At 46.4% G+C, this 26882-nt stretch overlaps 1 protein-coding gene across 1 annotated transcript in view; it reads left to right on the top strand.

Annotated features, from left to right (window-relative positions):
* The first annotated feature begins 3223 nt into the window (after positions 1–3223).
* Positions 3224–26882, top strand: part of SSH1 (slingshot protein phosphatase 1) — a 45637-nt gene continuing 21978 nt past the window's right edge. Inside the window, exons 1-4 of the mRNA XM_063143948.1 lie at positions 3224–3300; positions 7876–7916; positions 24783–24886; positions 26412–26476. Of these exons, the coding sequence (XP_063000018.1) occupies positions 3232–3300; positions 7876–7916; positions 24783–24886; positions 26412–26476 (279 nt within the window). The 5' untranslated portion in view covers positions 3224–3231. The remainder of the gene's footprint in view (positions 3301–7875; positions 7917–24782; positions 24887–26411; positions 26477–26882) is intronic.

Here is a 26882-nt window from a genome sequence, read left to right as displayed (position 1 = left end):
GGAAGGAAAAGCTGCAATTTTGAATGTGTGTTTGCACTGATGTCCTCACTGCATTTTTAGGTGGAAAAGGAGGATAAAAATAAAATAAAATAAATAAAAATAGTTATTTCCCTACTGTGTATTGCTGCCATAATTGTTTTAACTGTTTTAACTGCTTTTAAATTATATATTGTTTTAACTTGGATCGTGGTTTAATCTGTTTTTAACTGTGCATATTTATTGTTTTATACTGTATGTTTTCATCTGTATGCCGCCCTGAGATCTTAATGATATAGGGAGGGATATAAATATTTTAAATAAAATAAATAAATAATTTGGGTCAAATCTCATCTATTGCCCAAGCCTAGCAGAGGTTTTTTTTTTTTCAAAGCAGGTGACCAGTCTGTCAATCTTATCTTGTGACAATCCATGGATTCGTCAGCCTCAGGTGTACAAAGACCTTTAGAATCCAGCAATCCTCCAAGTCTGCTAATCTCCCTTCCATCTGGACAGCAATTTGGTTCAGATGAGACGGGTTTTGAAAGCAAATTTGTAGTCTGTAAGGAGAACCTTTCTTTACCAATGCATCTTTGAATGCACACAGATGACATGCACACGCTCTGCTCGTATCGTTTGCTTGGCCTTTTTGTCTTGCTGAAGCTGAACAGCCGTGGTGCCAACTCTTGGATGCTATTCAAAGAGATGTTATCAGAGAGGTGTACACTTCAGAGAGAGATCAGGTGTAGCGATCTCAGAGGGACAGTTAATCCTGCTTGTGGATTGGCCTGATTTAAGCCAATGCCTCCAGATACAGGGAACAATCCGCTAGAAACGTCCCTGCTCGCGCCTCACTGAAATAAATTAGATGTTTGCTCTTGCACAACCCTTTCATTTCCCAGTGGATCGTGCCTATAATAGCTCCATATGAAGATTTAAATTGTAATCACCAATTGAGAACCAGATGTGTTTCAATAAGCCCCGTTGCTATCGTTTTGTTGTTTACATTTTGTTACTATTATGAGCCATCTATGTCATTGCTGGCATACATCATCTTTATGAAATGAGCCATGCGACCGAGGCCTGTGAAATTAGCAATTATCGTTTGAAGCTTCTGCATTTCCTTGCATGGGCCAGACATCATGGGGAGAGCTTTGGTGTGGGACCGAGGCCATGGGGTTACAATTCCCCCTGGAGACGGACATTTTAAGGGGAATTGGTGGGTTCAGCAGGGATTTTATGGAGCTGTTGGGGTCTTTTCAATGTGGCCAAGTAGTATCAGGGTCGTCATCCCCCACTGTAGGATGATGGTATCAGTGGTGTTGTGGGGCTCTATAAGGTCTGTTCTATGGGATAGAGAAGCACAAACATCAGCTGTAGGATATAGGTATTATACATAAAGTGCTGGGAAACTATGTTGTCATATTATCTCCCTTAAGCCTGTTCCTTAAGATCTAGGTTTTGCAGGACTGAAGTTAAAGCATCTATGTTGTCATAGAATCATAGAATCATAGAATAGCAGAGTTGGAAGGGGCCTACAAGGCCATCGAGTCCAACCCCCTGCTCAATGCAGGAATCCACCCTAAAGCATCCCTGACAGATGGTTGTCCAGCTGCCTCTTGAATGCCTCTAGTGTGGGAGAGCCCACAACCTCCCTAGGTAGCTGATTCCATTGTCGCACTGCTCTAACAGTCAGGAAGTTTTTCCTGATGTCCAGCCGGAATCTGGCTTCCTTTAACTTGAGCCCGTTATTCCGTGTCCTGCACTCTGGGAGGATCGAGAAGAGATCCTGGCCCTCCTCTGTGTGACAACCTTTTAAGTATTTGAAGAGTGCTATCATGTCTCCCCTCAATCTTCTCTTCTCCAGGCTAAACATGCCCAGTTCTTTCAGTCTCTCTTCATAGGGCTTTGTTTCTAGACCTCTGATCATCCTGGTTGCCCTCTTCTGAACACGCTCAAGCTTGTCTACATCCTTCTTGAATTGTGGAGCCCAGAACTGGACGCAATACTCTAGATGAGGCCTAACCAGGGCCGAATAGAGAGGAACCAGTACCTCACGTGATTTGGAAGCTATACTTCTATTAATGCAGCCCAAAATAGCATTTGCCTTTCTTGCAGCCATATCGCACTGTTGGCTCATATTCAGCTTGTGATCTACAACAATTCCAAGATCTTTCTCGTTTGTAGTATTGCTGAGCCAAGTGTCCTAGACTCTATGGCCGGGTTCAGACGACACACTAATCAACGGGGTGGATGGGTGGCAATAGGAACAACATGGAAATCAACTGTCGATTAGCGTGTTGTCTGAATCCTGTTGGGGCAATTCTTTAGTGAGCCTGTCTTTTCTATGGGGCTTCATCGAAGAATACCATACTTTGTTAACCTGCAGCATGTGTTCCCTTTGTGGGTCGTTCATGGTTAACAACCCACAGCTTGTTAGCGTGGCTGGGTTCCCCTAATGCAACAACCCACACTCAACCCACACAACGGCTTGTCGAGTTGTGTGAACCCAGCCTCTGTGTGGGGAACGGCAAGCAGGGCCTTTCTATCCGCATGCCTTCCTTGAGGGCTCCCTATGAGGCTCCCTGAGGCAGAGCTTTCCCCTCATTTCCCACACTATTTATTTTAAAAACAATGGGGTGCACTTTTCCTGTGAGGCCCACACATCTCCTGCCATGAGGAACTTCACCCTGGAATTTTCACTTTTAAAACAATAAAATAATAACTCCTTTTTACATCCCCCCCCTCATTTTTTCACAATGTGTGTGTGTGTGTGTGTGTGGAAAGGATGAGGTCGAAAAAGAGCCTGTCCTAGATTTCAGCGTGGGTGTGTTTCCCCCCCCCCCATGAGGGGAATAATTAATTAATTAATTAATTAATTAATCAATCAATCCTGTCAGGGCGGCGGAAAGGAAAACCGTTTCCTCCCCTCAGGCCGAAGCGCGCCCACTACTGCGGGTCGGAGTGACTGAGGCCTGCGTGGGCCCCGCCGTGACAGGGGCAGAGGCCGGGTGGCTCTGCGGCGCCCTCTGGGGTTGCCTCAGCCGGGCCCAGCCCGAGGCGGCGGCGGCGGCGGCGGCTGCGCAGGCGAGGGCGGAGGCGGAGGCAGGGAAGGCGAGGCGAGGCCGCAGACGAGAGGCGGCTCCGGCTGGGAGGCCGCTCGCCGGGCGAGAGGAGCAGCAGCGGGAGGAGGAGGAGGAGGAGGCTCGGCCGCCGCCGCCGCCCTCGCCTGGCCCCGCCGCCGCCGCCGCCGCCATGGCGCTCGTCACCCTCCAGCGCTCGCCCACCCCCAGCGCCGCCTCCTCCTCGGCCAGCACCAGCGAGGTGAGCGCGGGCAGCCCCGAAGGACGCGGGGCCTCTGCCTCGCCCCCCACTCGCGCCCGGGGCCTCCCTCCGCCGGGTGCTCATCCCGTCCCCGGGCCCCACAGCTCGGCCTCTCATGCCCCCCTCTTCCATCTCGTGCCCATTCCCCCCCTCCATTCTAGGGCCCCATAGCTTCTTTCCTTACGCTCCCCCCGTCTCCACTATTGCCAGGCCCTCTTTATGTTCCTCTCCCCAGGTCCTCGGCCCCAGAGCGTATCGTTCTATGCTCCCTATAGCTCACCCTCTCATGCTGGGCCCCATAACTTGTTGCCCCCCCCATACCCTCTATTGCTAGACCCCATATCTTGTCTGCTGATGTTTCCCCTTATTGTTTGGCCCCATAACCTATCCTGTTGGCTCCCCCCCCACTGCTTTTATTGCTGAGCCCCATAAGTTACCTTACCATGATGTGCCCTATAACCTGTCTGCTGATGTTTCCCCTTATCATTTGGCCCCATAACCTATCCTGTTGGCTCCCCCCCACTTTTATTGCTGAGTCCCATGTTACCTTACCATGATGTGCCCTATAACTTGTCTGCTGATGTTTCCCCATATTATTTGGCCCCATAATCTATCCTGTTGGCTCCCCTCCACTTTTATTGCTGAGCCCCATAAGTTACCTTACCATGATGTGCCCTATAACCTGTCTGCTGATGTTTCCCCTTATTATTTGGCCCCATAACCTATCCTGTTGGCTCCCCCCCCCACTGCTTTAATTGCTGAGCCCCATAAGTTACCTTACCATGATGTGCCCTATAACCTGTCTGCTGATGTTTCCCTTCATTGTTTGGCCCCATAACCTATGCTGTTAATTCCACCCCCCCATTGCCTTTATTACTGAGCCCCATAGTTCATCCTTTCATGATGGGCCCTGCAACTTTTCTTCTGATGTTTCACCTGTTATTTAGCCCCATAGCCTCACCCCCCTCCTCCTGCGTCTGTTGCTTGGCCCCACAGCTCCTCTCATGCTGGATCCCATAACAGGTCTTCTCCGGCACATCTCTCTCTCTCTCCCCCCCCCCCCCCATCTCATAATCTCCATCACTGCCATGCAGCCAGCCCCCTAACCTTTTGCATCAGGCCAATAGCATAAACTTACACCCCCTGTTTGTTCTAGCCCTACAATAACTGATATTCTTCGCAAACCAACCCCTGCTATCTAATAATCAGGCTCCAGTGACTTAATGGACCAGCCCTACAACTCATACCCCTTTGCCTGACCCACTGCTTTTTGGGTCCATGATAATTTGTATAATTTTCCCTCTTCGCCCCGGCACCCCTCACAGCAAGCTACAACCTATCTCTTGCAGCTCTACAAGTCACACTCCTCCTATTTGCTTCACTTTACCTGTTCCCCACACCCACCAGCCACCCTATAGTTGGACCCTTCAAAGTATACTTATCTCTCTCCCCACCCCCCAACACACCCATTCACTTATCATATACTCGGGCCCCACAACCGCCACCCGGTGCTCTGCTGCTTGTTTTTCAATCTCAGTATTTTGGCTCTTTTCTCTCCATCTCTGGCCTGGTTCAGACAACACGCTAAACCATGCTGCTTAACCACAAAATGGTTAATGGAATGCATTAAGGTCAGTGCATTCCCTTAACCATTTTGTGGTTAAGCAGCATGGTTTAGCATGTTGTCCGAACCAGGCCACTAAGTCTTCTTCCTCCTTGCCAGAATTGTTGTATTTTTGAAGGCTGCCACATGCCTTGGCCTGACATGCTGCATGCCACATATTCTGAACCCACAAAGTTTCCTATAGCTAAGTCCCATACAACCTATATTAAGCGCACTGTTTTTATTAGTGTCAGGCCTTACAACTCTTCTTCTGTCTTACTCCTTCTCTTCCCAGATGCTACAGCATGCACAGGCTGTTCCCCCTCCGCTATAGCTTCATGACTTCTGGCCTTTTAAACCCTGTGTAATTTTATTTTGCAGTCGGTGGTGTTTCTCTCCAGTCACAAGGTTTCTGTCTGACTTCTCAAATATACCTTTTAAAGGTTGCCTGAGTTCACACATGCACGCTCAGTGACTTGGTTGTGTGAACGAACCGTCAAACAACACAGGCAAAGATTCCATGCCACCTGCCTTTGCGTCAAGAACAGTGCTTTTTGGTGGCAGTGAATCACACATTCAGCTGAAGACCTGGTCTATACATGCAGTAGAACAAAGCAGTACACATGTGAAGGAGGTCAAATGCACTGTATCACCTCAGGCTGTGCTGCATTCTTGCAAAAAGGGAAAACTCCACAGAACTGCCTGCAAGTAGAAAACTAGCAAAGCCATCTAGCCCAATGAGCTAGTTTTCTACTTGCAAGGCTTTTTATTTACAAGGGTAGCTTCAGAGGTAACATCCGCCTTCTTTAGCTTGTCAGTCAACTCTACTGTGTCTGCTCCATGGGTAGGCCTGGCCCAAGGCACAGCAACAAGACCTCACGATGTACAAGTTTGTGTGAATCGGCTTTACGTTCCTCATCAAAAATGCCTACCTCTTCCAACATGTTGACCTCCTTTGCTTGCCACCTGCGTCTCTAGAACTCAAGGCCTTGACCATCTTAGGCTTCTTGCCGATGCATGACTCACCCTTCTAGACGCAAAGTGAAATGTTTGTGGAGATTCCATTCTTCATTTTGCATATTGACTAATAATAATGATTTTATCATTGTACATGGCTCTTTAGAGAGTAATGATATAACACGTCATCTGCCTTGAGGAGCTTCACATCTAAGATTTGGCACAAGGGAGGCCATAGGAAAGTGGAGGTGGGGTAAGCAATGGAATAACCAGTTTAACCTTACCTTCACTTAGTGTTCTATATCAGCTCCATAACCCTGTGACCTTCATTCTGTATGCCCCCCTGGTCTGACATCTGACAATGACCTGATTTGCACATAACACTAACCCATGATTTATTTAAAACATGGTTTGTTACCCTACCCAGGGTTTGGCCTGGTTCGCTTTGTGCATTATTGAATAGTTGAAATAACTTCCTACCTGAGTCGTATTCTTTATGCCCAAACTAGATTATTCAGTTTAATTCCCTTGTTAATCTGCTTCCTCTCTTTTTGGTGTCATTCTATCTAGTTATGTTTGCTGTTAGTGAGCCCAGTTTCAGCATAATCCTGTTCACGTTTACTCAGAAGTAACTTGCATTATGTTCAGTCAGGCTTAGTCTCAGGCTGAGTGTGCACAAGATTGCAGCTTTAGTGAAAGCTTTTAAAATAGTGTTACTAGCAGTGCAAAGTGCGTCAGTTTTTATGTTGTGCATTTGGCTGTGATGCTGATAGAGAGTACTACATAACCCCATTGTGATCCCATTTACACAGTAGTAAATTGGGATTAATCCTGATGGAAGTCATTGGGATTAAATTGCAGTGTGAACTGATATGTGCGAGTGTTGTGTTTGCTCATTCCTATTGTGTAAGGTGCAGTGTGTGTGCGTGCGTGTATGCATGCAGCACCTTTCGGGAGATCTCTGCAGCTCCACCTGTCATTCAAAGTAGTCTAGTGATTGGATTTAATTCAGAGTAATCTAGTGATTGGATTCTAAACACAAATTTTATTTTCACAGACTGCTCGCTTTGAGAGTTCTGAAACAGTGACTGGAATTAAATAATATAATAACTGATTAGTCACCTGCTTTTTAAACACTTTAATTGATTTATATGTAAAATGTTGAAGTGCACATCACCAAAACCTCCATAGACATGCCATTGAACCCTACAATATAATGGAGCATAAACAACCATTCAAGAAATGGTTTTTATACTGTATTTCGTAATTGTGTTTTTAACCTGTTGGATTTTTTTGTGGTTTTAATTTTTGTGAACCGCCCAGAGAGCTTCGGCTATTGGGCGGTATAAAAATGTAATAAATAAATAAATAAATAAGAAATAACGTCTATAACGTTTTCCTTTTTTCAGTCCCTATTACAGTAACATACCAGAACCAAAACAGCCTCAAAAGAAAAGTTTGCCATTAACTCTCAGCCCCACTGTCTAAATTTTGCATTTACCAATTAATTAACTAAAGCATTATTAGCTTAATCTGATGATTAAAGCTTGCAGCCCTAACTGATAGATAGATACCAGTCCCCTGATCTCCAGAGACATGGATGTAATACTTTACTTTTCATATTGTTAAACAAAAACGATAAAATTTAACGGCCATTGTGGTGTAGCTGCCTTGAGTGCTGTTTTTCTTTGTAGAAAGGTGTGATACCAGTCGAATAAACAAATAAATAAAATAGCGGTTGGAATTTTGGAATAGTAGCAGAGAGACTTGTGTTTAACTCTCCTATCAGCCACAAAGCTCACTGTGTATTTATTGTCCTCTCTCTCTGCCTGGCCTCTTTAGAGGGTTATTAGAGTAAAATTGGGGTTGTGCAAGGGTGGGATAAAAAGCTAATAATAGCATATATAGCTGCATATTATTATTATATTGCAGATATTTTTAAAACAAAATCTTGGACATTTATTGAGATCATTTTGGGCTTTTAATAGTTAAAGGTTGTTTCTGTTCCTTTTCAGTTGGAGGTTGGCAGTGATGAAGAAAGGAAACTCAACTTGAGGTAAGTGTGAGCTATTTCAACTTACGCTCAAGATGTTGTTTCTGGCATTTTTTTTACCTCCTTTGTTTTATCTTTTGCTATATAAGGCTTTGATTCTGTGCTGGGATGGAGTGGGGGGTGGGACCCGCACTCACAAGGAGGTGGGAATTGCTGCTGCATGGAATGTGGCTGGATCCCTCCTCATCATGCCAATTTTTCCATCCAAACTTTAATATGTCTGAGGTGCAGTTTTAAATGTGATGTTGGGCATGTAAGAAAAATATACGTATGCGGTGTTGCACATTTCTTATTTAAACTGGGTCACCTTGCCTTCCCTGGAGAAGGAAGGGTGATGGTTCTGTGCTACCTCCAATATCCGAGGCAGTAAACCTGTGTGCACCAGTTGCTGGGGAACATGGGTGGGAGGGTGCTGTTGCACCATGTCCTGCTTTGTTGGTCCCTGGCCGACGGCTGGTTGGCCACTGTGTGAACAGAGTACTAGACTAGCTGGACCCTTGGTCTGATCCAGCATGGGACTTCTTATGTTCTTATGTACATATCAGGGACCAATGTTTTAAGATTGCACACATGCTAATAGCCATGCCAGTGTGGCGTAGTAGCTAGAGTGTTGGACTGGGAGCCGGGAGATCTGGGTTCTAGTCCCCACTTGGCCATGGAAACCCACTGGGTGATTTTGGGCCAGTCACAGACTCTTAGCCCAATCCACCTCCCAGGGTTGTTGTTGTGAGGATAAAGTGGAGAGGAGGATTATGTACGACACCTTGAGTTCTTTGGAGGGAAAATGGTGGGATATAAATGCAATAATAAATGTGTAAATGCCATGCATACAGCGTCTGTGGGCCTGGTTTCAATGTGAAGATGGTTGCATGGGACACTGTACATCACGTTTTCTTACACCTGTGTTGCGTCGTGTTTAAATTGGGTGTTAGCCCAATGAGAGAAGGGGATGCATTAATGCAGCCTTTTAAGCTTGCTCAGAAAAGTTACTAGCCTCATACAAGGGACTGGTGAGGGGGCAGATCACACCATCCCTCCTTTTGCAAAGCTCCTGCCTGGTTTCTGTGCTGGATGTGTGAGAGGGCCGCATCCTCCTTGGTGGCCAGCTTGCTGTGTTTCTATTCTGGATTCGCAGACAGTTTGCTTCCTGCTTTTGTCTAGCATAGAAGAACAGCGGGATGATGGCAGACAGGCAGAGCTCTCTATTCCGCCACTGTTCACGGTTTCTGTACTGGATGACACAAGAGGAGACTTGCGGCCAGCTTTAGCCAATACTGCTGGGGGAAGGATGGACCACTCTGTCCCACACCTCGAGCATCCTAGGCAGAGAGGAGGCAAAATGCCTTGCTCCCTCCTCAGCCTAAAAGTGTAGCTGGAGGAGAGGCGGCACACTCTGTCCCTCCTGCAGCAACTCGCTCACTCACCTGGATGGAATTCCTTGTTGTCTGTGCGATGACCAAAGGAGCGGTTAAGAAAAAGGCTGAGTTAGTGATGTCATGGAGGTAGGGCTGTGCAACCTATTTGTGTCCCAGCTGGTATGTGCTGTGCTGCTGGAACATGAATGTTTTGCTGTGCGGCAAATGGAGAATGCTTATGATAAAAAAAAATACATGCCTGGGTATTCTTTCCTTTTTAAAAACATCCCCACCTGGTATAAAGGACAGAGGGATTTCCCCCACTAACACAGATACAACAGAACTCACTGGACCTGACATGTAAGGTTCTATCTACCTCTCTAACATCCTAGTTCTCTTCTCTCTCTCTCCCCTTGGGAAGTTCTTAGGTGTCCTATGAGTATCTGTTGCTTTGCATCGCTTCCACTTCCTCTCTGGTTGTACCTGCATGAAGACAAGTTGTGCAATGGGCCGGCTGTACCTCAGCCGTGACTGTAACAGACAGCTGATGTTGTGCACTGCCGAAGTTTGGCAGCATGGCTGCAGGCCAGGATGGGACTGAACTGGTGCGATTTGTAGGTGCATTATCTGGGGTGGTATCTGCCCAGCGCTAGGGGTTTTCAGTGATGGGTTTTCACCACCAGGGACCGCCCCTGGATTGGCCCCAGAACAACGTCAGGGGGCAGAAAAGCCATACTGACGTCGCCCCCATTGAAAAAGTCGAGGTGAGTCCCCAACTTTTTCTATGCACAGCTTCACAGGAAAGCCCCGCGGTGGCTGTGAAGCTGTGTCTGCGGCGTATAACTGACAGCCCCTTAGTCTCTGTCCTTCCATCAGGAAGTGCTTAAAGGATTATCTTGTTTACAGTCATGTATGGAGGCTTTGGTCCATAGGGGGGCAGCCTCACTCCACTTCTCGTCAAAGATGATTCCCAACCAAGCCCTTGTTTGTTTGGTTTCCCTTTGAGACAGTTTCGTCTAGGTTTTTATACAGGGCCTGGATTGACCTTGAGATGAAATCACCGGCAAAGCTGCTGCTGCTGCAGGAAAAACTGGAGCTGTTTCTAGGTGCAACAGCTGGCTTGAGAGAGGAGGGTCCTTCCCCCTGGAGGTGTGAAGGGGATAATCAGAATAGCGAAACTAAACAGCTCGGATGTAATCTTCGGGACAGGAAACCCCTGCCCAGGAAAGATCACAATAATTATTTATTGAAATATTTATGGATAGGCTTTTAGCCATAAGGCCCTCAAGGTGATGCACAAATTAGACACAGAAACAATTTAAGCAAAGCAGAAGCCTGAAAACCTCCAAAAGAATAAATCCAGGTATCAGTCTGTAAAAACCAACAGGCAGAGCAGAAATGAAAACGTCTTTCCTGTGTGCCAGAAGCTAAGCAATAAAAAGGCTAATCTAACCTCCCTGGGAAGTGAGTTCCATAACTTGGTTTTGTGCTCCCGGTTGTGTGTTCCTATTGGCAGTGGGGGGCATACAACAGGGCCTCAGACAAAGACCGTAAGCTCTGGGAAGGTTCATACATTGATCCCTTAGGTGTCTATTCAGGACTTTATACGTAAGAGCCATCACCTTCCAGATGGTTGGTATCCTTTTCAAACTGTGATGCCCAGAACTGGATACAGAACTAGCTGAGGTCTGATCGAAGTAGAATAGAGTGGTGCCAATATCTATTGTGTTCTGGATGTTATACTGCTGTTGATGTAGCCTAGAATTGCATTCTCCTTTTCAGCCACAGCATTGCACTGCTGACTTACGTCTCTCATGTGCTTTACCAAAACGCCAAGGTCCTTTCCCCATGTACTGCTCTCAAGTCAGGTGTTTCGATCCTCCCAGAGTGCAGGACACGGAATAACGGGCTCAAGTTAAAGGAAGCCAGATTCCGGCTGGACATCAGGAAAAACTTCCTGACTGTTAGAGCAGTGTGACGGTGGAATCAGTTACCTAGGGAGGTTGTGGGCTCTCCCACACTAGAGGCATTCAAGAGGCAGCTGGACAACCATCTGTCAGGGATGCTTTAGGGTGGATTCCTGCATTGAGCAGGGGGTTGGACTCGATGGCCTTGTAGGCCCCTTCCAACTCTGCTATTCTATGATTCTATGTTTCCCATCCTGTCTTTTTCCTACCTAAATGCAGAGCTTTACGTTCATCTCTGTTGAAATTCATTTTGTTCATTTTAGCCCAGCTCTTCATCCTGTTTCTAAGGCATTAGCTGTTCCAACCATCTAGTTCGTTGTTTTCAGCAAATTTGCCTGTTCTTCCATTGCCTATATGTGTCCCTTTTAAATCTGAGCTCATCAGAAAGCTCCTTTTGCAGCCGCCCCGGTTGAAATGTTTAGACTTTTACCCTAGATTGAATCACGGGGGCTGTTCGCACAACAGGCTAACTACCCTCAGTGGTTGAATGTGGGTTGTTTTGAACTGTGGCTTATTTGTTGAACTGTGCATTAGCGTATTGTCTGCATGCAGCCAGGGTGGTTTAACTATGCAGTGTGGCTTGTTTTCTTGAACAAGCCACCTTAAGAACCCATGGTTTGTTGTTGGGCTGTTCAGGCGGCTTAAGCCACACTGCATGGTTAACAAGCCACCCTGGCTGCATTCAGACAACACAATAACCTAAATGTACTGCATTCAGACAACACGCTAACCCACAGCAACAAACAACCCTTGGTTCAAAACAACCCACATTCAAGCACTGAGTGTGGGTTTAGCATGTTGTGTGAACAGCTCCTGTGTGTGTGTGTCCGGATTTCTCCTCCTTGTCATGGGAATTATTCTCTTGAGTTTACCTCTCCAGGGATTCCCAGACCCACAGTTCAAAACAACCCCACTGTGAACTCACATACTTGTGCCACAGTCTTGCTAGGAGAAATAATACACAGTTAAAAACGCTAGACAAGCAACTGTGCAAATAATTGCATATTACATTGCAAACAAGATGGAAGATTAGATTATGCTGTAGCCTGAACTCAAGCCCTCCAGAAGACTGGGTGGGGTGGCGTGACCCAGACCTCCTTGCCAGTCCGTCCCCAAGGAGCAGGAGATTTCTCCCTTACCATTCTGTTCACTGCTTTCCACGCGTTTCCATGCTAAGGCAGTCCACAGAACATCAAGGCCTAATGTGTGGTGTCAATTTTCCAGGCCGCACCTATATGGCAGACGGATGCAAATGCTCTCAAGCCCACCGAATACTTGCCTGCTTGTTGCTCAGAGTACGCTGAAGCCAGGATGTCGCAGCCTTGCCAGGATGTGATTCAGCATCCTGTTTTTAAGCCTTCTGATAAAGTCAGCAGCTTCTGCCTCCAGTTCTCTTGCTGACTTCAGCTGCAAGACAATAAGCACTTGTAGCCCGTGGGGTGGCGAACTCTGCAGCGTGGCCATTGTTTTTCGGCGTAAGCCTGTGAGAAGTCCAGCAGCTCCCTGCAGTAAGCTGTTTAAGTGTCTGCTCATTTGCCCTTGACTCAGAAGCCCTGTGATTCTGACTGACCTATAATCATGACCTAAATTATAAACTCCACACCGCACAACCCAGATTTTCCATAATGTATTGCGTTTCCTAGATTCAGGGTTTGAAACGGAGGGAGATGTTTGCTTGGACTACTAGCAGATGTTTGTTTAATGCCAGTGGTATTCTTGATAACCCGCTAGGCCAACGGTGTTGCTGATGTACTGGATCTTGCTTTTCTCCGGTCCTCTTCTTTTTCTCAGCTGTAGCAATCATCTGTACCGCCGTAGCAGGCCCGGGTCCCGCGAAGAAGCATGAGTGACATCAAATAGTGTAAAGGTTTAGCAAGTCATGAGAAGTGAAACCCAGTTAGTGAAAGTCATGAGAACTGTTTTTTGCTTCCGATTTATTATTATTTTGCAAGCTCCTCCCTGACCGGGTCTTTTTAGGAGTGACTGTTGTACCAAGAACTCTGCTTATCTGGCGTTACGGAGATGTACCTCAAGGGAGACACATCTGTCTTCCAGAAAACTTGATCTGTCTTCCAGAAAACTTCTTCTCACATCAGTCCGTTGGTTTCTGCTCACCACTCTGCTGCTAAGATCATCTTCCTGGCTCGCCGCTCTGACCATGTTACTCCACTTCTGAAATCTCTTCATTGGCTTCCAGTTCACTTCAGAATCCAATATAAACTTCTCCTGTTGACCTTCAAAGCTTTTCACGGTCTAGCTCCTTCCTATCTCTCCTCTCTCATCTCACACTATTGCCCCGCTCATGCTTTTCGCTCCTCTGATGCCATGCTTCTCGCCTGCCCAAGGGCCTCTACTTCCCTTGCTCGGCTTCGTCCATTTTCTTCCGCCACCTCTTCCGCCTGGAACGCTCTTCCAGAACATTTGAGAACTACAAGTTCAACCGCAGCTTTTAAAGCTCAGCTAAAAACTTTTCTTTTTCCTAAAGCTTTTAAAACTTGATTTTGTTCTGACTTTATACTGTTAGTTTTACCCTACCCTGTGCCTGTTTACCCTACCCTGTGCCTGTTTGCATTCTCTTCCTCTCCTTATTGTTTTATTATGATTTTATTAGAATGTAAGCCTATGCGGCAGGGTCTTGCTATTTACTGTTTTACTCTGTACAGCACCATGTACATTGATAGTGCTATATAAATAAATAAATAAATAAATAAATAATAATAATAATAATAATAATAATAATAATAATAATGGTGTAGTGGTCTCCTCTGCAGAGATGGAAGAAAGTCCATCTTCACACCATGCATAATGAATGTATGGATTTTGCTGCCACAAGAGTGGTCATGGCCACTGTCTCAAATGGCTTTCAAAGGGGAATACATGGAGGAGGACCGGGGTGGGTGAGTGGGTTTATTGGCAGTGATCAGCTGTCATGGCTAAATTGAACATCCACGTTCAGAGGCAGTGTACCTCTGAATGCCCATTGTTGCAAGGGAGCGGGGGGACGACGACGACTGTTGCCTTGTGCCTTGTTTATGGCCTTCATGAAAGGCACCTGGCTGGCTGCTTGAAAGCATAAGAAGAGGCCTGAGGCTGGATCAGACCCAGGGTGCATCTCGTCCAGGACTCTGCTCTGTTCACACAGTGGCCAACCAGCCGTCAGCCAGGGACCCCACAAGCAGGACACGGTGCAACAGCACCCTCCCACCCCTGTTCCTCAGCAACTGGTGCATATAGGCTTACTGCAGGATGCTGAACACCTTTGGTCTGATCTAGCAGGACTCTTTTTATGTTCTTTCACCTGCATCTGCAGAAAACAGTTATAGCGGGGCTGGGGCACGTTGTCCCAACAGAAGCTACACTCCACTGAAATTGCCGCAGCCCAAATTGCCGCTTAATTTGCCGTTGTTGGGAAAAACCAGGTGATTTTGCGACGGAACAAGGACATGCGCTCCCCGTGCTCCTTGCAAAATTGCCCTCTTTTCGCCTCTGTGGCAAATTCAGGGGCAGGAAAGCTGCAGAAATGCCCAGGGGGTGGGGGCCGCATGCAGCACGAGTGCTGCCCATCCCGATCTATAGGCCAGCTATGTTAATTTCTTAGACCGCCCTCCCTCCCCACAGCATCAGAATATTTTCCCATTGCATTTTCATAACTGGAACTCGAGAGAGAGAGGCTAGCTGGCTGCCAAGGGCCAGCTATTCTCTACGGAACTTGCTCTGCTTTAAGCCAGGGGTTTTCTGAAGAGTAGGCGCTGGTTTGCAGCAGGGGTGCTGAACAAGCCACGCCTTCTGTTTCAGATATATACCGGATTCTGGTGTGGTGTGTGTGTGCCGATGACTAGTGCAGAAACACATTAGGAGAAAACAACAGCAAATGTCTGGGAAAAGAGTCTTAATTATTATTTTTACGTGAATTTCTTCCATCTGATTTTGTGGACAACAGGGGCATTCGAGATGCAGAGCTTGGAGGCAGCTGGTGCCATTTTTTCCGGCAGGAATGTCAGAAATGTTAACTGCCACTAGGACATTAGTTCCAAGGAGGGGTTGCATAGTTTAATGATGCTGTGATTGGGGGGCCCTGCCTGCCTTCGCCCTGCCAATAACAGGCAGGACGTCTCCAGCAAGCTATTTGCTTTTTCTTGTGCTGAGCTGGTTGATTTTCCTAGCCGTCGAAAGTATACGCAGCCCGCCTTAACTTGCTAGTGGCATTTTAAAAAAAACTTTGGTGGTAAGAACAGAGGTGTAAAACTGCCAGGCTTGCAGACACGGTCTGCTGATCTGGACCCCCACTGAAGTCACTTTGGCTGTTTACGTCTTTAGGGGTGACTGCGGTTGAAATGAGCAGGAGAACAGGCGGAGGATTCTTGACTACCCTGTCTTTTCGTCTCATTGTAAAAGGATCATGTAAACAAAAGGATAGTTAACTCAGATGAGTGTCATTTGCAAGGCCGGAGAGGGACACAGTAGCCTCTGAATAACCCAAGGCGGACATCAAGGGGGGAGTGGCTGAAATACTCCCCAAGGAATTCTTTTTTGTGTGTTAGATGCGTGAACGTCCGAAGTCGCCTTGTACCAAGTTAGCTTCTTATGTTGCTAAACATCTAGTTCTTGGCTGTATAAGAACCTGTCCTGTAATCCACATGTTTACCTAATATCCCTGGTCTTTGAGTTAAGAGTGTCTTAGGAACGAAGCTACGCTGAATTCGTTGCGAACTTCCTTGGCATTAGGGAAGCGGCTATTTTCTCAGCTGTGGTGCCCCTTCCTATCAGTACATTTCATTTATTTTTAAGATTTGCGTCTCATCTGTCCACCATTCAGATTCTTAGTGTGGCTTACAAACATTAAAGGCGCGGATTGAGAGACTAGCTCTGGTGCCGTTAGAAGTGATTAAAATCTTTAATAGTTCTTGTCTGTGTCTGATATTAATTGCCTTTGAAGGAAGAGGACCTGATGAAGATCTTGGCTAATGGACGGGTTAATGTGAGAGGAGGCAGGTCTTTAGATGTCCTGGTTCCAGACCGTTTAGGATCTTCCTGATCAAAGCTCAGATTTCGAATGGTCTGCTGGTGTATGCAAAGTGCTTTCAATGACCTAAAGAACCACATCAATGCTCAATACAATCTTTAACATGCACATTAATGTTACGGTGTGCAGTCCGCTCGGAGTGCTCATTCTCCTGTGCTGGCTCCATTGTTTTCACCCAGAAGACATTCCTGTGGATTGTGCCCACGCCGCTTAAGTCTTGTGTGCTTGCTTGCATTCAAATGGCCATCCTGGAAAATAACTCCTTTGTGTCTGCACCTAGCATACTGCATGATGGGAGACAAGAGATTAAACCCAGTTCCCCCAAAGGTAGGTCTGTAACATAGCATAGCCTCACCCTTCTTCCCGGTACGGAATCCTCTCTTGTACATCTTGTGGCCGAGTTTCCCGACAAAAAACGTGCAGAATGTAATCGTGATGAAGCAAATCCCAAGGTCACCAAGGCAGTGTTGGCACACATCATTTGCAGTTTGTTCCTGCTGGGAAATCTGCCTTTGTGGGCTCTCTGATTGATTTCCTCTCTCTCTCTCTCTCTCTCTCCCTCTCTCTCCTCGCTCCTTGTCCTGAAAGAGCTTTTGCATCTGGCACCGTGAATGGCCCGCAGTCTCCGAAAATGCTGTTTGGAATTCTTGGGCAGCAAATGCGGCCTACGTCTTCTCAGCCAAACAATGCCCACTCAGAAGACACTTTTGTTGGCGGAGTGCTGCAGACATTTGGAGCAGAGTTTGCCAGCCACTCTGGCTCTCTGCCTGCCCTTTCAACTGAAAGGCATCGGAGGGCTTTGGGATTACTTGCCCCCCCCCCCCAATTGGATGCTGCCTCCAAAAAGGGCAGTGTCCTGGCTAGAATATAGACCTGCTCCATTGCCTACTTGTAAGAGCTCTTTGTTTCAAGCATCCCTGAAGAGACACCTGCACCATCGGACCTTCCCATAGAAATTCAACCACAAGCTGCCACTGGTCAAATTAGAATGAAAACTCTTCCTCCTAGGAATTGTACTTCTGGATTTTTTGTTCCTTTCAAAGAGGATACGTTGGGAATTCTCTTTGGACCAGTCTGCTTTTGACATGGCACGTTCCACCCTTAAAAGCAGCCTAGAAAGCATTCTAGATACATAGATTACAATGCTTAGAGCATACCCTTTTGGGGTGTAAATAACATTAAGTTATAGTTTTAGGCTTTTGAGTTGAGTTCTTCATCTGGGAGAGTCTTCAGAGTACAAAAATCAACAAAACTCAGGGCTTATGAAATAATGCAGCTCTGTGTGAGATCGGCTCAAAGGTCTACCCTGGTTCTTCGTTTTATTTCTATCAGTGTTCAGCCAGATGCCTCTGCGAGGTTTCATGTGCAGAGCATAAGAGCAACAGTCCTTTCCTGTCAAGTGAGAAGATCCCCCCTGAGCATGGAGGTTTCATTCAGTTCACATGACTAACAGTCATGTGTAGCCTCTTCACTGATTAATCTAATCCAGTCTTAAAGCCATCTATGCCAGATGTTTTTTGGAGTGAATGATGTCCAAGTAATGGGTATTTAATTTCTTCTTTCACCCAGAGTAGATTGTGCATTGCTTTTGGAGGTCATTGAAATTACCTGTAGTCCAAACAAAATGGTAGATGGTGGTCTATTGATTGAAACAGGCAAGTGCAGGGCACCAGAGTTATGAGCCTTAGTCCGGCAGTCATCTTCTCCATAGTTGAAGTGGAAACTCACAGACATTGTGGATCAAGCATCTTGGGCAGGCTCGATCTTATAGCTGCCAAGATCACAGTTAATTGTGCTTTCTCCTTTGAAACTCTTCCCGGGGGAGCCAAGGTTGAGATACAGACTTCAGCTGTAGCAGGAGTGTGAAGCTTGACAGTCTCTCTCAGGGAACTGATCATAGCAGCCTGTCCGTGAGCCGCAGCAGACCTTTTGGATGCCTGGAAGATGAGGACCAGTTCTGGCTTTGGAACTGGCACCAAAGAAATCAGGTCACAGGAGCTCAAACACATTCCTTTCTTAGCAAGAGAAGTGTTGGAAATCTGTGGGACGGACACACTGATGATGACTGCCCCATATCTTGCTGGATGGACTCAGTCTCTCTGAACACAACACAGAATCAACAGCCAACAGTTCATAAGTCAAGAGATCCCACAGCAGTTCCTTCGGACAGCTTAAAGGTGCTGCAGCCAAATCTGAGCTTTGGCGATTCCATTCTGATGTGTTAATTTCCTCCCGCGGTTCCATTTAGATATGTGGCTTCCTGCCTTCAGCTGTGAAGGGAACTACTGCGTTCTGTCCTGGGTTGGTGACTTCTCTCCAAATAAACTGAAGGGTGGGAGTGGATTTTGCATGTCCCCCTGTGTGCCCGAAATGGATAGGGTGTGAGAAAGAGCTAGTAAAGATTTCTGATGATTCCAAGGCACTTGAGGTGCCGGGTTCTTTAGCGCCTTTCCCCAACCTGCACAGTCTCTGCGAGTCATGGGTTGAATTGACAATGCACCTGTGCACAGTCTCACAGTGGGATCTGTACTGTAGCCTATCACAATGGTTGTGTTAGGTTTGGACCAGTGTTCATGCCACGGCATCTCACGTGGCTTTGTTTCTGAGGCTGGCGTACTTCTAGAACACCCCCTTTTCAGTGGAACTACTGTAACAGAAGCTGAGGATCAGGCCAAAGTCCATAGCAGAGGCGGGCAACCTGCTCTGGCCTCCGTCAGAAGCCTGCAGGTGATCATTTCAGACCAAGAGCAATTTGTTTCTCCCCTAGTAGCGGAGTGGAGAGGAAGAGGGAAGGAATGGTGTGTATATGTGTGTGGAAGAGAGAGAGACCCACTTTTGCTTTGGCCACTGTGCAGCTCCCCACAAGTTTCTCCCAAGGGAATGTGGCCTAGCCATATTGTCTTTGTAAACCACCCAGAGAGCTTTGGATATGGAGCAGTATATAAATGTAATAAATAATAATTAGAAGAGCCTTGCTGGATAAGCACCCAAGTGGTCCCAGTCCAGCATCCTTACTTCTCCCAGAGGCCAGACAGGGGCTCATGGGAAGACCACAAGCAACGCATGAAGGCAGTGCCCCCTTTCCAGCAACAGATACTCAAGGGACCTACTGCCTTTGCTTCTTGAGGTTCCATGCCCATTTTGGCTAATGGCCGTTGGTAGACGCCTCTCTCCTCCATTTTGACTTCCTCGAATGCCGTTTTGAAAGCCGTCTCAGCCAGTGGCCACCACTATGACTTGTAACAGTGGATAGGTTTGCAGAGGAGAGCTTCCTTCCGTCTGTCCTGAATTGCCTGCCATTAAATTTCACAGGATGATCCCGGGCTCTCACATTTTATATGAGACGGGAAAATGTTTTAATATTTACCCACTTTTATTTGTTATTTATTTGATTTATAGCCCGCCTTTCCACCAAAAATCACTAACCATAGATGAAAACAAAAGCTTAGTTAAACCGATAATAAAAACAAATAAATTAAAAGCACGACTAAACGCACAACAGTCAAAGCCATTTATTTAATAAACTTCTATCATGTCTTTCCTCTTAGGCCAGATCTACACTATTGCTTTAAAGCGCTTTATAACAGTTTTATAGCGCTTTAAAGCAGTTAAAGCGCTTTATAACTGCTATAAAGCGCTTTAAAGCAGTAGTGTAGATCCAGCCTTAGTTGTTTCCCCCCTCAGACTCAAAGAAGCCCCAGAGGTTTTCCCTATAGGAAAGATGCCCAACCCCCTTTCTCATTTTAGTTGCCCTTTTCTGTGCTTTTTCCAGGTCCCCACTGAAAACACCTATCTTTTATGCACCTATCTTTTAGGCTTCCAGTGTGTGCTGCTACCGCACAGGTGTTTAACTTTTCATTGTATGCCCCAGGTGGTGGTTCAGCAGAGCTACTCTTGCTTTCTCTGGAGCGTGTTCAGAGGAGGGCAACCAGGATGATCAGGGGTCTGGAAACAAAGCCCTATGAAGAGAGACTGAAAGAACTGGGCATGTTTAGCCTGGAGAAGAGAGGATTGAGGGGAGACAGGATAGCACTCTTCAAATACTTAAAAGGTTGTCACTCAGAGGAGGGCCAGGATCTCTTCTCGATCCTCCCAGAGTGCAGGACACAGAATAACGGGCTCAAGTTACAGGAAGGCAGAATCCAGCTGGACATCAGGAAAAACTTCCTGACTGTTAGAGCAGTACGACAATGGAATCAGTGACCTAGGGAGGTGGTGGGCTGTCCCACACTAGAGGCCTTCAAGAGGCAGCTGGGCAACCATCTGTCAGGGATGCTTTAGGGTGGATTCCTGCATTGAGCAGGGGGTTGGACTCGATGGCCTTGTAGGCCCCTTCCAACTCTGCTATTCTATGATTCTTAATTGGATAATGCCAATGAGTTGAAATGACCAAAAATCTCTGGCTGCCATGACGTTTCTCCTTATGCGTGTGCAGTTGAAATGAAGAACGCCCGTAGCTGTGCTTCTTGCTTAACGATGATGACTTCCTTATTACTCCAAACCTCACCTCCTCTTATACCAACACAAGCTGACCCTGCGAAGGAATAGCAACAATTAGCTTGAGAACAGCCCTGTACACATCTGTCTGCACCTGAAATCCTGCCCAGCGAGGAAGTTTGAGAAGCGAAATCTAACATAATACAGACTTCCTTGGGAGTGTTTCACTCTCTCGGTATGTAGTGCAGTGTTAGATGGGGAGGGGAAGGGGGGGGTTTCTGTCACTTATCTGTCAGTGTGACACTTTTTAATCTAGCGAGGCCCAAATGAATTTGGAGTTCTCCTTGGCGCCCAGCTGTTAGACTGTACTTCTCTTCTGATAATGCAAAGGCAGTGCTGCTGTTTTACAGAGCCTGCGAAGAAGAAAGGCCCGTAGGAGGGGAATGATTTGATGAGCTTCAGCTGGTTTCCCCCCCTTCTTTTGAAAGGCCCTCTTTCATCGGGATATGTTAGGGCAAGTGCTTTTCAAGCCAGGATATTGCAAGGGGAGGGCAGTGTTCCGTAGCATCATCAGGCGTGGAGATTTCTCTCCCCTTCACAGAATAATCGGTCGGCTTTTTCTCCTCTCCTCTGGTCTTGCCAAAAACATTGAGAAGCAAAAGGATGTGACTTGGAACAGTTGGTTATGAACCTTTCTGATTTCGCTGGCTTCTGCCTTCCTTTCGGGCCTGCACGATGCTTCTGCTGTTCAAAGAAATCCCGTGCAAAGTAGTATGTATGCAACACGAACCACCCCTTAAAAAACTTTGTTTGCTTAGAGCTTTTATGGTGCTACTTAGCCTTTGCCTGCCTTCGGTAGTGGTGAGACGTTTGCTTAAGTGAAATCTGTGTGTCTCTGCGTGTATGAATCTTTACCTGCATTTATGGCAACTAAAATGAAAAATATTGAAGGGATTCTTTTTGTGAGCTGTTTACAGAAACTTGGATTTTAGCGAAATGGCTTGGGAAACAAATCTGTTGTAAATGGTTGGGATTTCTCTTGTTACCTTGGGGCGATAGCCAAGGAAAAACATCTTGCAGGCAATTATTGTGGACTGGAGTGGAGTGTGATGTTAGGGCAAATGTTTGGCACAGACGTATTACCTGATCTTTGGCATGTTCAGCTCATCCGAAATCACTGGACAAAGAGCAGACCGGCAATAGGGCCTGAACATCACCATTTTTGGAACCAGCTTTAAGAAAAACGATGTGGAGGACTCTGGCAGTGAATAAACCACGGAGGGATTCACATTGATTGCTTGTGAGGTTGCCGCTGATGCTGAAGTTTAGGAAACACATTTCAATTGTGTGTTGTTGCTTTTTACGGTTTGTGTCGTCTAGTTCTTTGAAACCTCTTGACCGCCTTTGTCCAGTGAATCTGTGGCTACAGAATTAAACAGTCATTTGTGGACTTCGCTTTCATTAGGCCTGGCTGTGGGATGATCTCACTGATGGTTGGTCATGCCGTGTTCTAGTTTGTGGGCTGTTGGCAATTTTTTTCTCTTCTTTATCGTAAACAGGAATTGTGTATTGCCGTTCTTCGAATGGCAGGAAACGTTGGAAAAGCTTGCCGGTCGGGTTTTGTGGCTAATGGGAACGAGAGAACTCTTTATGACTTTGCTTCTCTGACTTCAGACTTTTAAAAAATTAAAGCCAGTGTTATGATCGTGCATCATCATATCTCATTGTGTATTGTCCAGTGATTCTCCATTATGCCTTTTTTTTTTTAAGCATGGGGCTGTTAATGAGCTTCTGTTTGGCACATTATTTGCAGGGCTATTAACTAGTTCAAAAGGTTTAGCAAACTGCCTTTTGACTGATTTAATCATCCAGTTAAACTTACAAATATGTGTTTATTGAATGGGCCAAAGAAGGGCATGTGTCAAGTGGGAACAGCACTCTTAATTCTCTAAGGTGGGGACGGACGGACTGTGACACCCCATATCCAGTCTCCATTTTGTATGTTTTAATGTGGGTGGATCCTTTCCTTCACTTCCAGTAAACCTTCACAGTGGGACATATTTTCCTAGCAGTGTTGGCTTTCGGATAGCCATATGCAAATCATGCACTTTGCCTCAATTTCCTTTCTGTAAAATCATAGCGGTTTGTCTCATAAGATTGTTGTTAGTCTTCTGAGGTTGATCTCAAAGGATGGTCGTTGAACAGTATTTGAATTATAGTGGAAATTGGGATAACCCCCCTCTCCTGGAATGAAATAGATTCATGCCCCCATTTCTAACATACACACCAACCCACCCACTCGCTGTTTGTTTGACAACAGTGCTTTTCATTGTACTGCAAGTGTTGGGTCTGCAGAAAACTTCCACAGCATAAAATGTGTTGTCAAGAATGGGATGGGCAAGCCATGCTGTAACCTAAGTCTCAGTTGTTTCAAGGGAGGTTTCACAGGAGAAGTTCCCAGTCAATAGGAAATGCAGTTTTTAAATGATAAAGCTTTGAATAGTGCCTTGGATGTCAGAGGTCCCAGGTTCTGTTCTTGGTGTCTGCGACGTGAAAGATCTCAGAGCTGGATAACCCCCTTGACTAAATAACATATTGCTACCAATCAGATCAGACTGTTCTGTGCTCAGCAAACCAGTGTGCTGCCTCAGGATAAGACTGTGATTCAGAAAAAACACAGAATCTCGCACGCATGTGCAATTTGGGCTCAGTGAGTCTTAGGAAACTTAATAGGCAGTGCACCATGGAACATGCCTATTCTCCCCCAAGTCCCAGTCTCATTCACAGACCTTGTGCGGAAGATGTTCTTGTTGATTATCCAAGCTTTATTTGTGTTCTCTTCCTCCTCCCAACACCATTCCAACGTTCTTTAAAAAGTGTAATTGGAAGGTGGCAGGGAGGCAGAGCTGGCTCCCTTTCTAAATCCCAAAGTATTGTCTAGAGGTAAAGTTGTTTAAAGGGCAGCTTGAACTCTGAGAAACGCAGATGCATTTAAAGTTCCCACAGACCACCGTCGGTAAATCGTGGAGTACTGTAACTAAGTGTTGTTGAGTAATTTCATTTAAAGGGTCACATCTTCTGTTAAAAACTCATAATGCAGCCAAATATGTAACCCAGTTGGAAAATTAGATAGAATGCCTCAAAGTGGAGCCCCGATGCCTTTAAAGCCATCTGTTAGCAACGAAGCATCATTGGCGCATTATGACAGCATTTACTCATTTGCTTAAAGCTTGGAACTTCACTGCTGGCTCTTGTGTGTAACAAGGCCCCCAGTGTTTTGAGGAACACGAGCCACAATCCTTTGGTCACGGTAATCATGTCCTAAGATTTCCAGAAACATTGCAAGTAGGACACACACACACACACACACACACACACACTTTTCCTTGGAAGGGGGGATCCAGAATGTCTCTGGGGGAAAACAAATAAAATTACTTGCAATGTTTACTTGACTATCAGTTTACCATGAACTTTGCTTTGTAGCCTTTGGGATGAAAGAACAGTGCATGCAAAAATCTGCCCGCTGTTTATTTTGAATATTACAGAAACAAGCTGGGGGAAATGAATCCGTCTAGGTCAGCCTTCTCCAACCTGGTGCCTTCCAGATGTGTTGAGACTGCAGCTCCCACAATCACCAGTCAGCAGGGGCATTGGGAATTATGGGGGTTACAGTCCCAACACATCTGGGGTGCACCAGGTTGGGGAAGGGTGACCTAGGTATATTTGTGAAACAATCTCTCTCTCTCTCTCTCTCTCTCTCTCTCTCTCTCACACACACACACACACACACACACACACACACTCCCCCAACCAGGCACAAATGAACATGTCGTGCTACAAATCTAATGCAGTTTGAATGGGTCTTTATTAAGAATTATGTAAATGGACCTCTGTGGAGTTCTGACAGCCTTGGCTAAACGGGTGCGAAGGGGCGATTGTTTCCCAGGGGAGGTTGGGCGGAGAGATCACCCGACACTGTCATTTCCACCCACATATATATAGATATGTACATACAGAGACACACACACAGAGAGAGAGAAGCTGCCACCCCCATTGGCCTGATTGCCTTTGTCCGTTTGTGTTTCAGCTTGAGCGAAAGCTTTTTTATGGTGAAAGGTGCTGCATTATTCCTCCAGCAAGGAAACAGCCCTCAAGGTCCACGGAGCCTTCCTCACCCTCACAAGCATGCAGGTAAAGAGAGTCACGGTGAAATGCATTTCTTGGTCACGCCGACATGGCTGAGGTACGAGCCCGGGTAAAGTAAATGTTGGGGAAATATTTAAGGCAATGACTGTTTGTGGACTTCAGTGAAGCTGATTATCACATTCTTCTTCCCTGGGAGCCATGGAAGGAGTATTGGGTCACTTTGGGTGGAAAACAGCCTGTAGGATGGGGCACCGCCTGGTTCTGTGTGGTTGGCAGCTGAGCTTCGGATTTCTCCGGCTGTCAGCAGTTTCTCAGACCCAGCCACCATCCCACAGAGAGCATTTTTATTTTGCTGAGCTTGCTTCCTCAAATCGTTAAACTGGGACTCTTTTTTATGGCTAGCATTTGCCCTCCTCACGTCCACTATAAGCTCTCGCCTGACTGTCAGCGCAGAAGGAGCCGACATGACACAAACGTTACTCCTGGGTGCAGGAGTATGGTGCCTGTGATTCTCCTTAGGGTCTGGTATGGGTTGAGAGACCACTCTGGGCAGCCCAGCTTGCTTGTTAAATTTGGGACAGATCAGGGATAGCTTTTAAAACCTAACCAATGAGACCAGGCCAGTCAGATTTTGGTTTGAGGGCCAAACTAGCCCGTTGGAGCCATAACTCAGTGGTAGAACACCTGCTTTGTATTCAGGTGGTCAGTCCCTGCCATTGAAAGGTTTTCAGCTCTGCCAGAGACCTTGGAGAGCCGCTTACCTGTCAGAGTAGTCAACCGTAAGTGAGATGGACCAGCGATTTTACCTGGTACTAGGCTGCTTCATGTGTTCCACCATCATCCAGCCCCTTTGAGGCTAGGAGGGTTTGCTGGGTAGGGACCAAACCCCATATAGTTCTGTGCAGGCTTTTCCTGAGCGACCTGGTTTGCTCTGGAATATCGCACCGCTTAAAGAATTGGGCAAGACGCTATGTACTGGTGATACGCCAGTCCTTTTCCAGCTTCGTTGGCTGCCAGTCCAGGTCCGGGCCCGATTCAGAGTGCTGGTATTAACATTTAAAGCCCTCAATGGCTTGGGGCCAGGCTATCTGAAGGAACGCCTCCTCCCGTATGTACCTGCCCGGACCCTAAGGTCATCCTCAGGGGTTCTTCTCTGTGAGCCCCTGCCAAAGGAAGTGAGGCAGGTGGCTACCAGGAGGAGGGCCTTCTCTGCTGTGGCACCCCGGCTGTGGAATGAGCTCCCTAAGGAGGTTCGCTTGGCACCGACATTATATGCTCTTAGACGCCAGGTGAAGACCTTTTTATTCTCCCAGCATTTTAACAGTCTATAAATAAATTTTAACTTGGTGTTTTAAATCTGTAATTTTGCATTGCTGCTGTTTTTATCTGGTTGAGCTTTTATATCGTATTTTATATTATGGTTTTATACTGTTGTTTTATACTTTGAATGTTTTTAATTTTTGTGAACCGCCCAGAGAGCTCCGGCTATTGGGCGGTATAGAAATGTAATAAATAAATAAATAAATAAACATTTATATATAGTGATGGTTTCCCCCATGTGGATCTGCAGGTGATTTGCCGCAGCACCTTCAGGTGATGATCAACCTCCTTCGCTGTGAGGACAGAATCAAATTGGTAAGTGGACCTGTTCCCTGCTGCAGTATTTGGGCTACGACCTCTCCACAGAACTCTTCTTATAGAGTTGAATGCCATTCCTCCCATTAAAGTCAATGGGTGTTGACACAGTTGAATCATGGCTGGAGGCTCTACCCTAGCTACCTACCTTCTCTGGGGCACCATTCAAGATAGTGATGCCCCCCCCTCTCTCTCTCTCACACACACACCAGCAGCTTGGGCTTTAAATTTCTTTTACAGACACCATATGGCCTCTCACTCAGGGCAAAAGGTTCAACCCACTGGGGTAGGTGGACAAGGAAAAGGGAGTGACCACCTAAGGAACCCCAGAGGGCAGGATTTAGCCCCCAGGCAGGCCGGAATCAGCCTTTGGGTGCCTGACGTTCGGCACTCCTGCCCTATAATA

The sequence above is a fragment of the Elgaria multicarinata genome, chromosome 18, assembly GCF_023053635.1.
Source record: "Elgaria multicarinata webbii isolate HBS135686 ecotype San Diego chromosome 18, rElgMul1.1.pri, whole genome shotgun sequence".
In the NCBI taxonomy this organism is placed as follows: Eukaryota; Metazoa; Chordata; class Lepidosauria; order Squamata; family Anguidae; genus Elgaria; species Elgaria multicarinata.
Note: the sequence above shows the minus strand (reverse complement) of the source record. Positions and strands in the feature narration are given on the sequence as shown.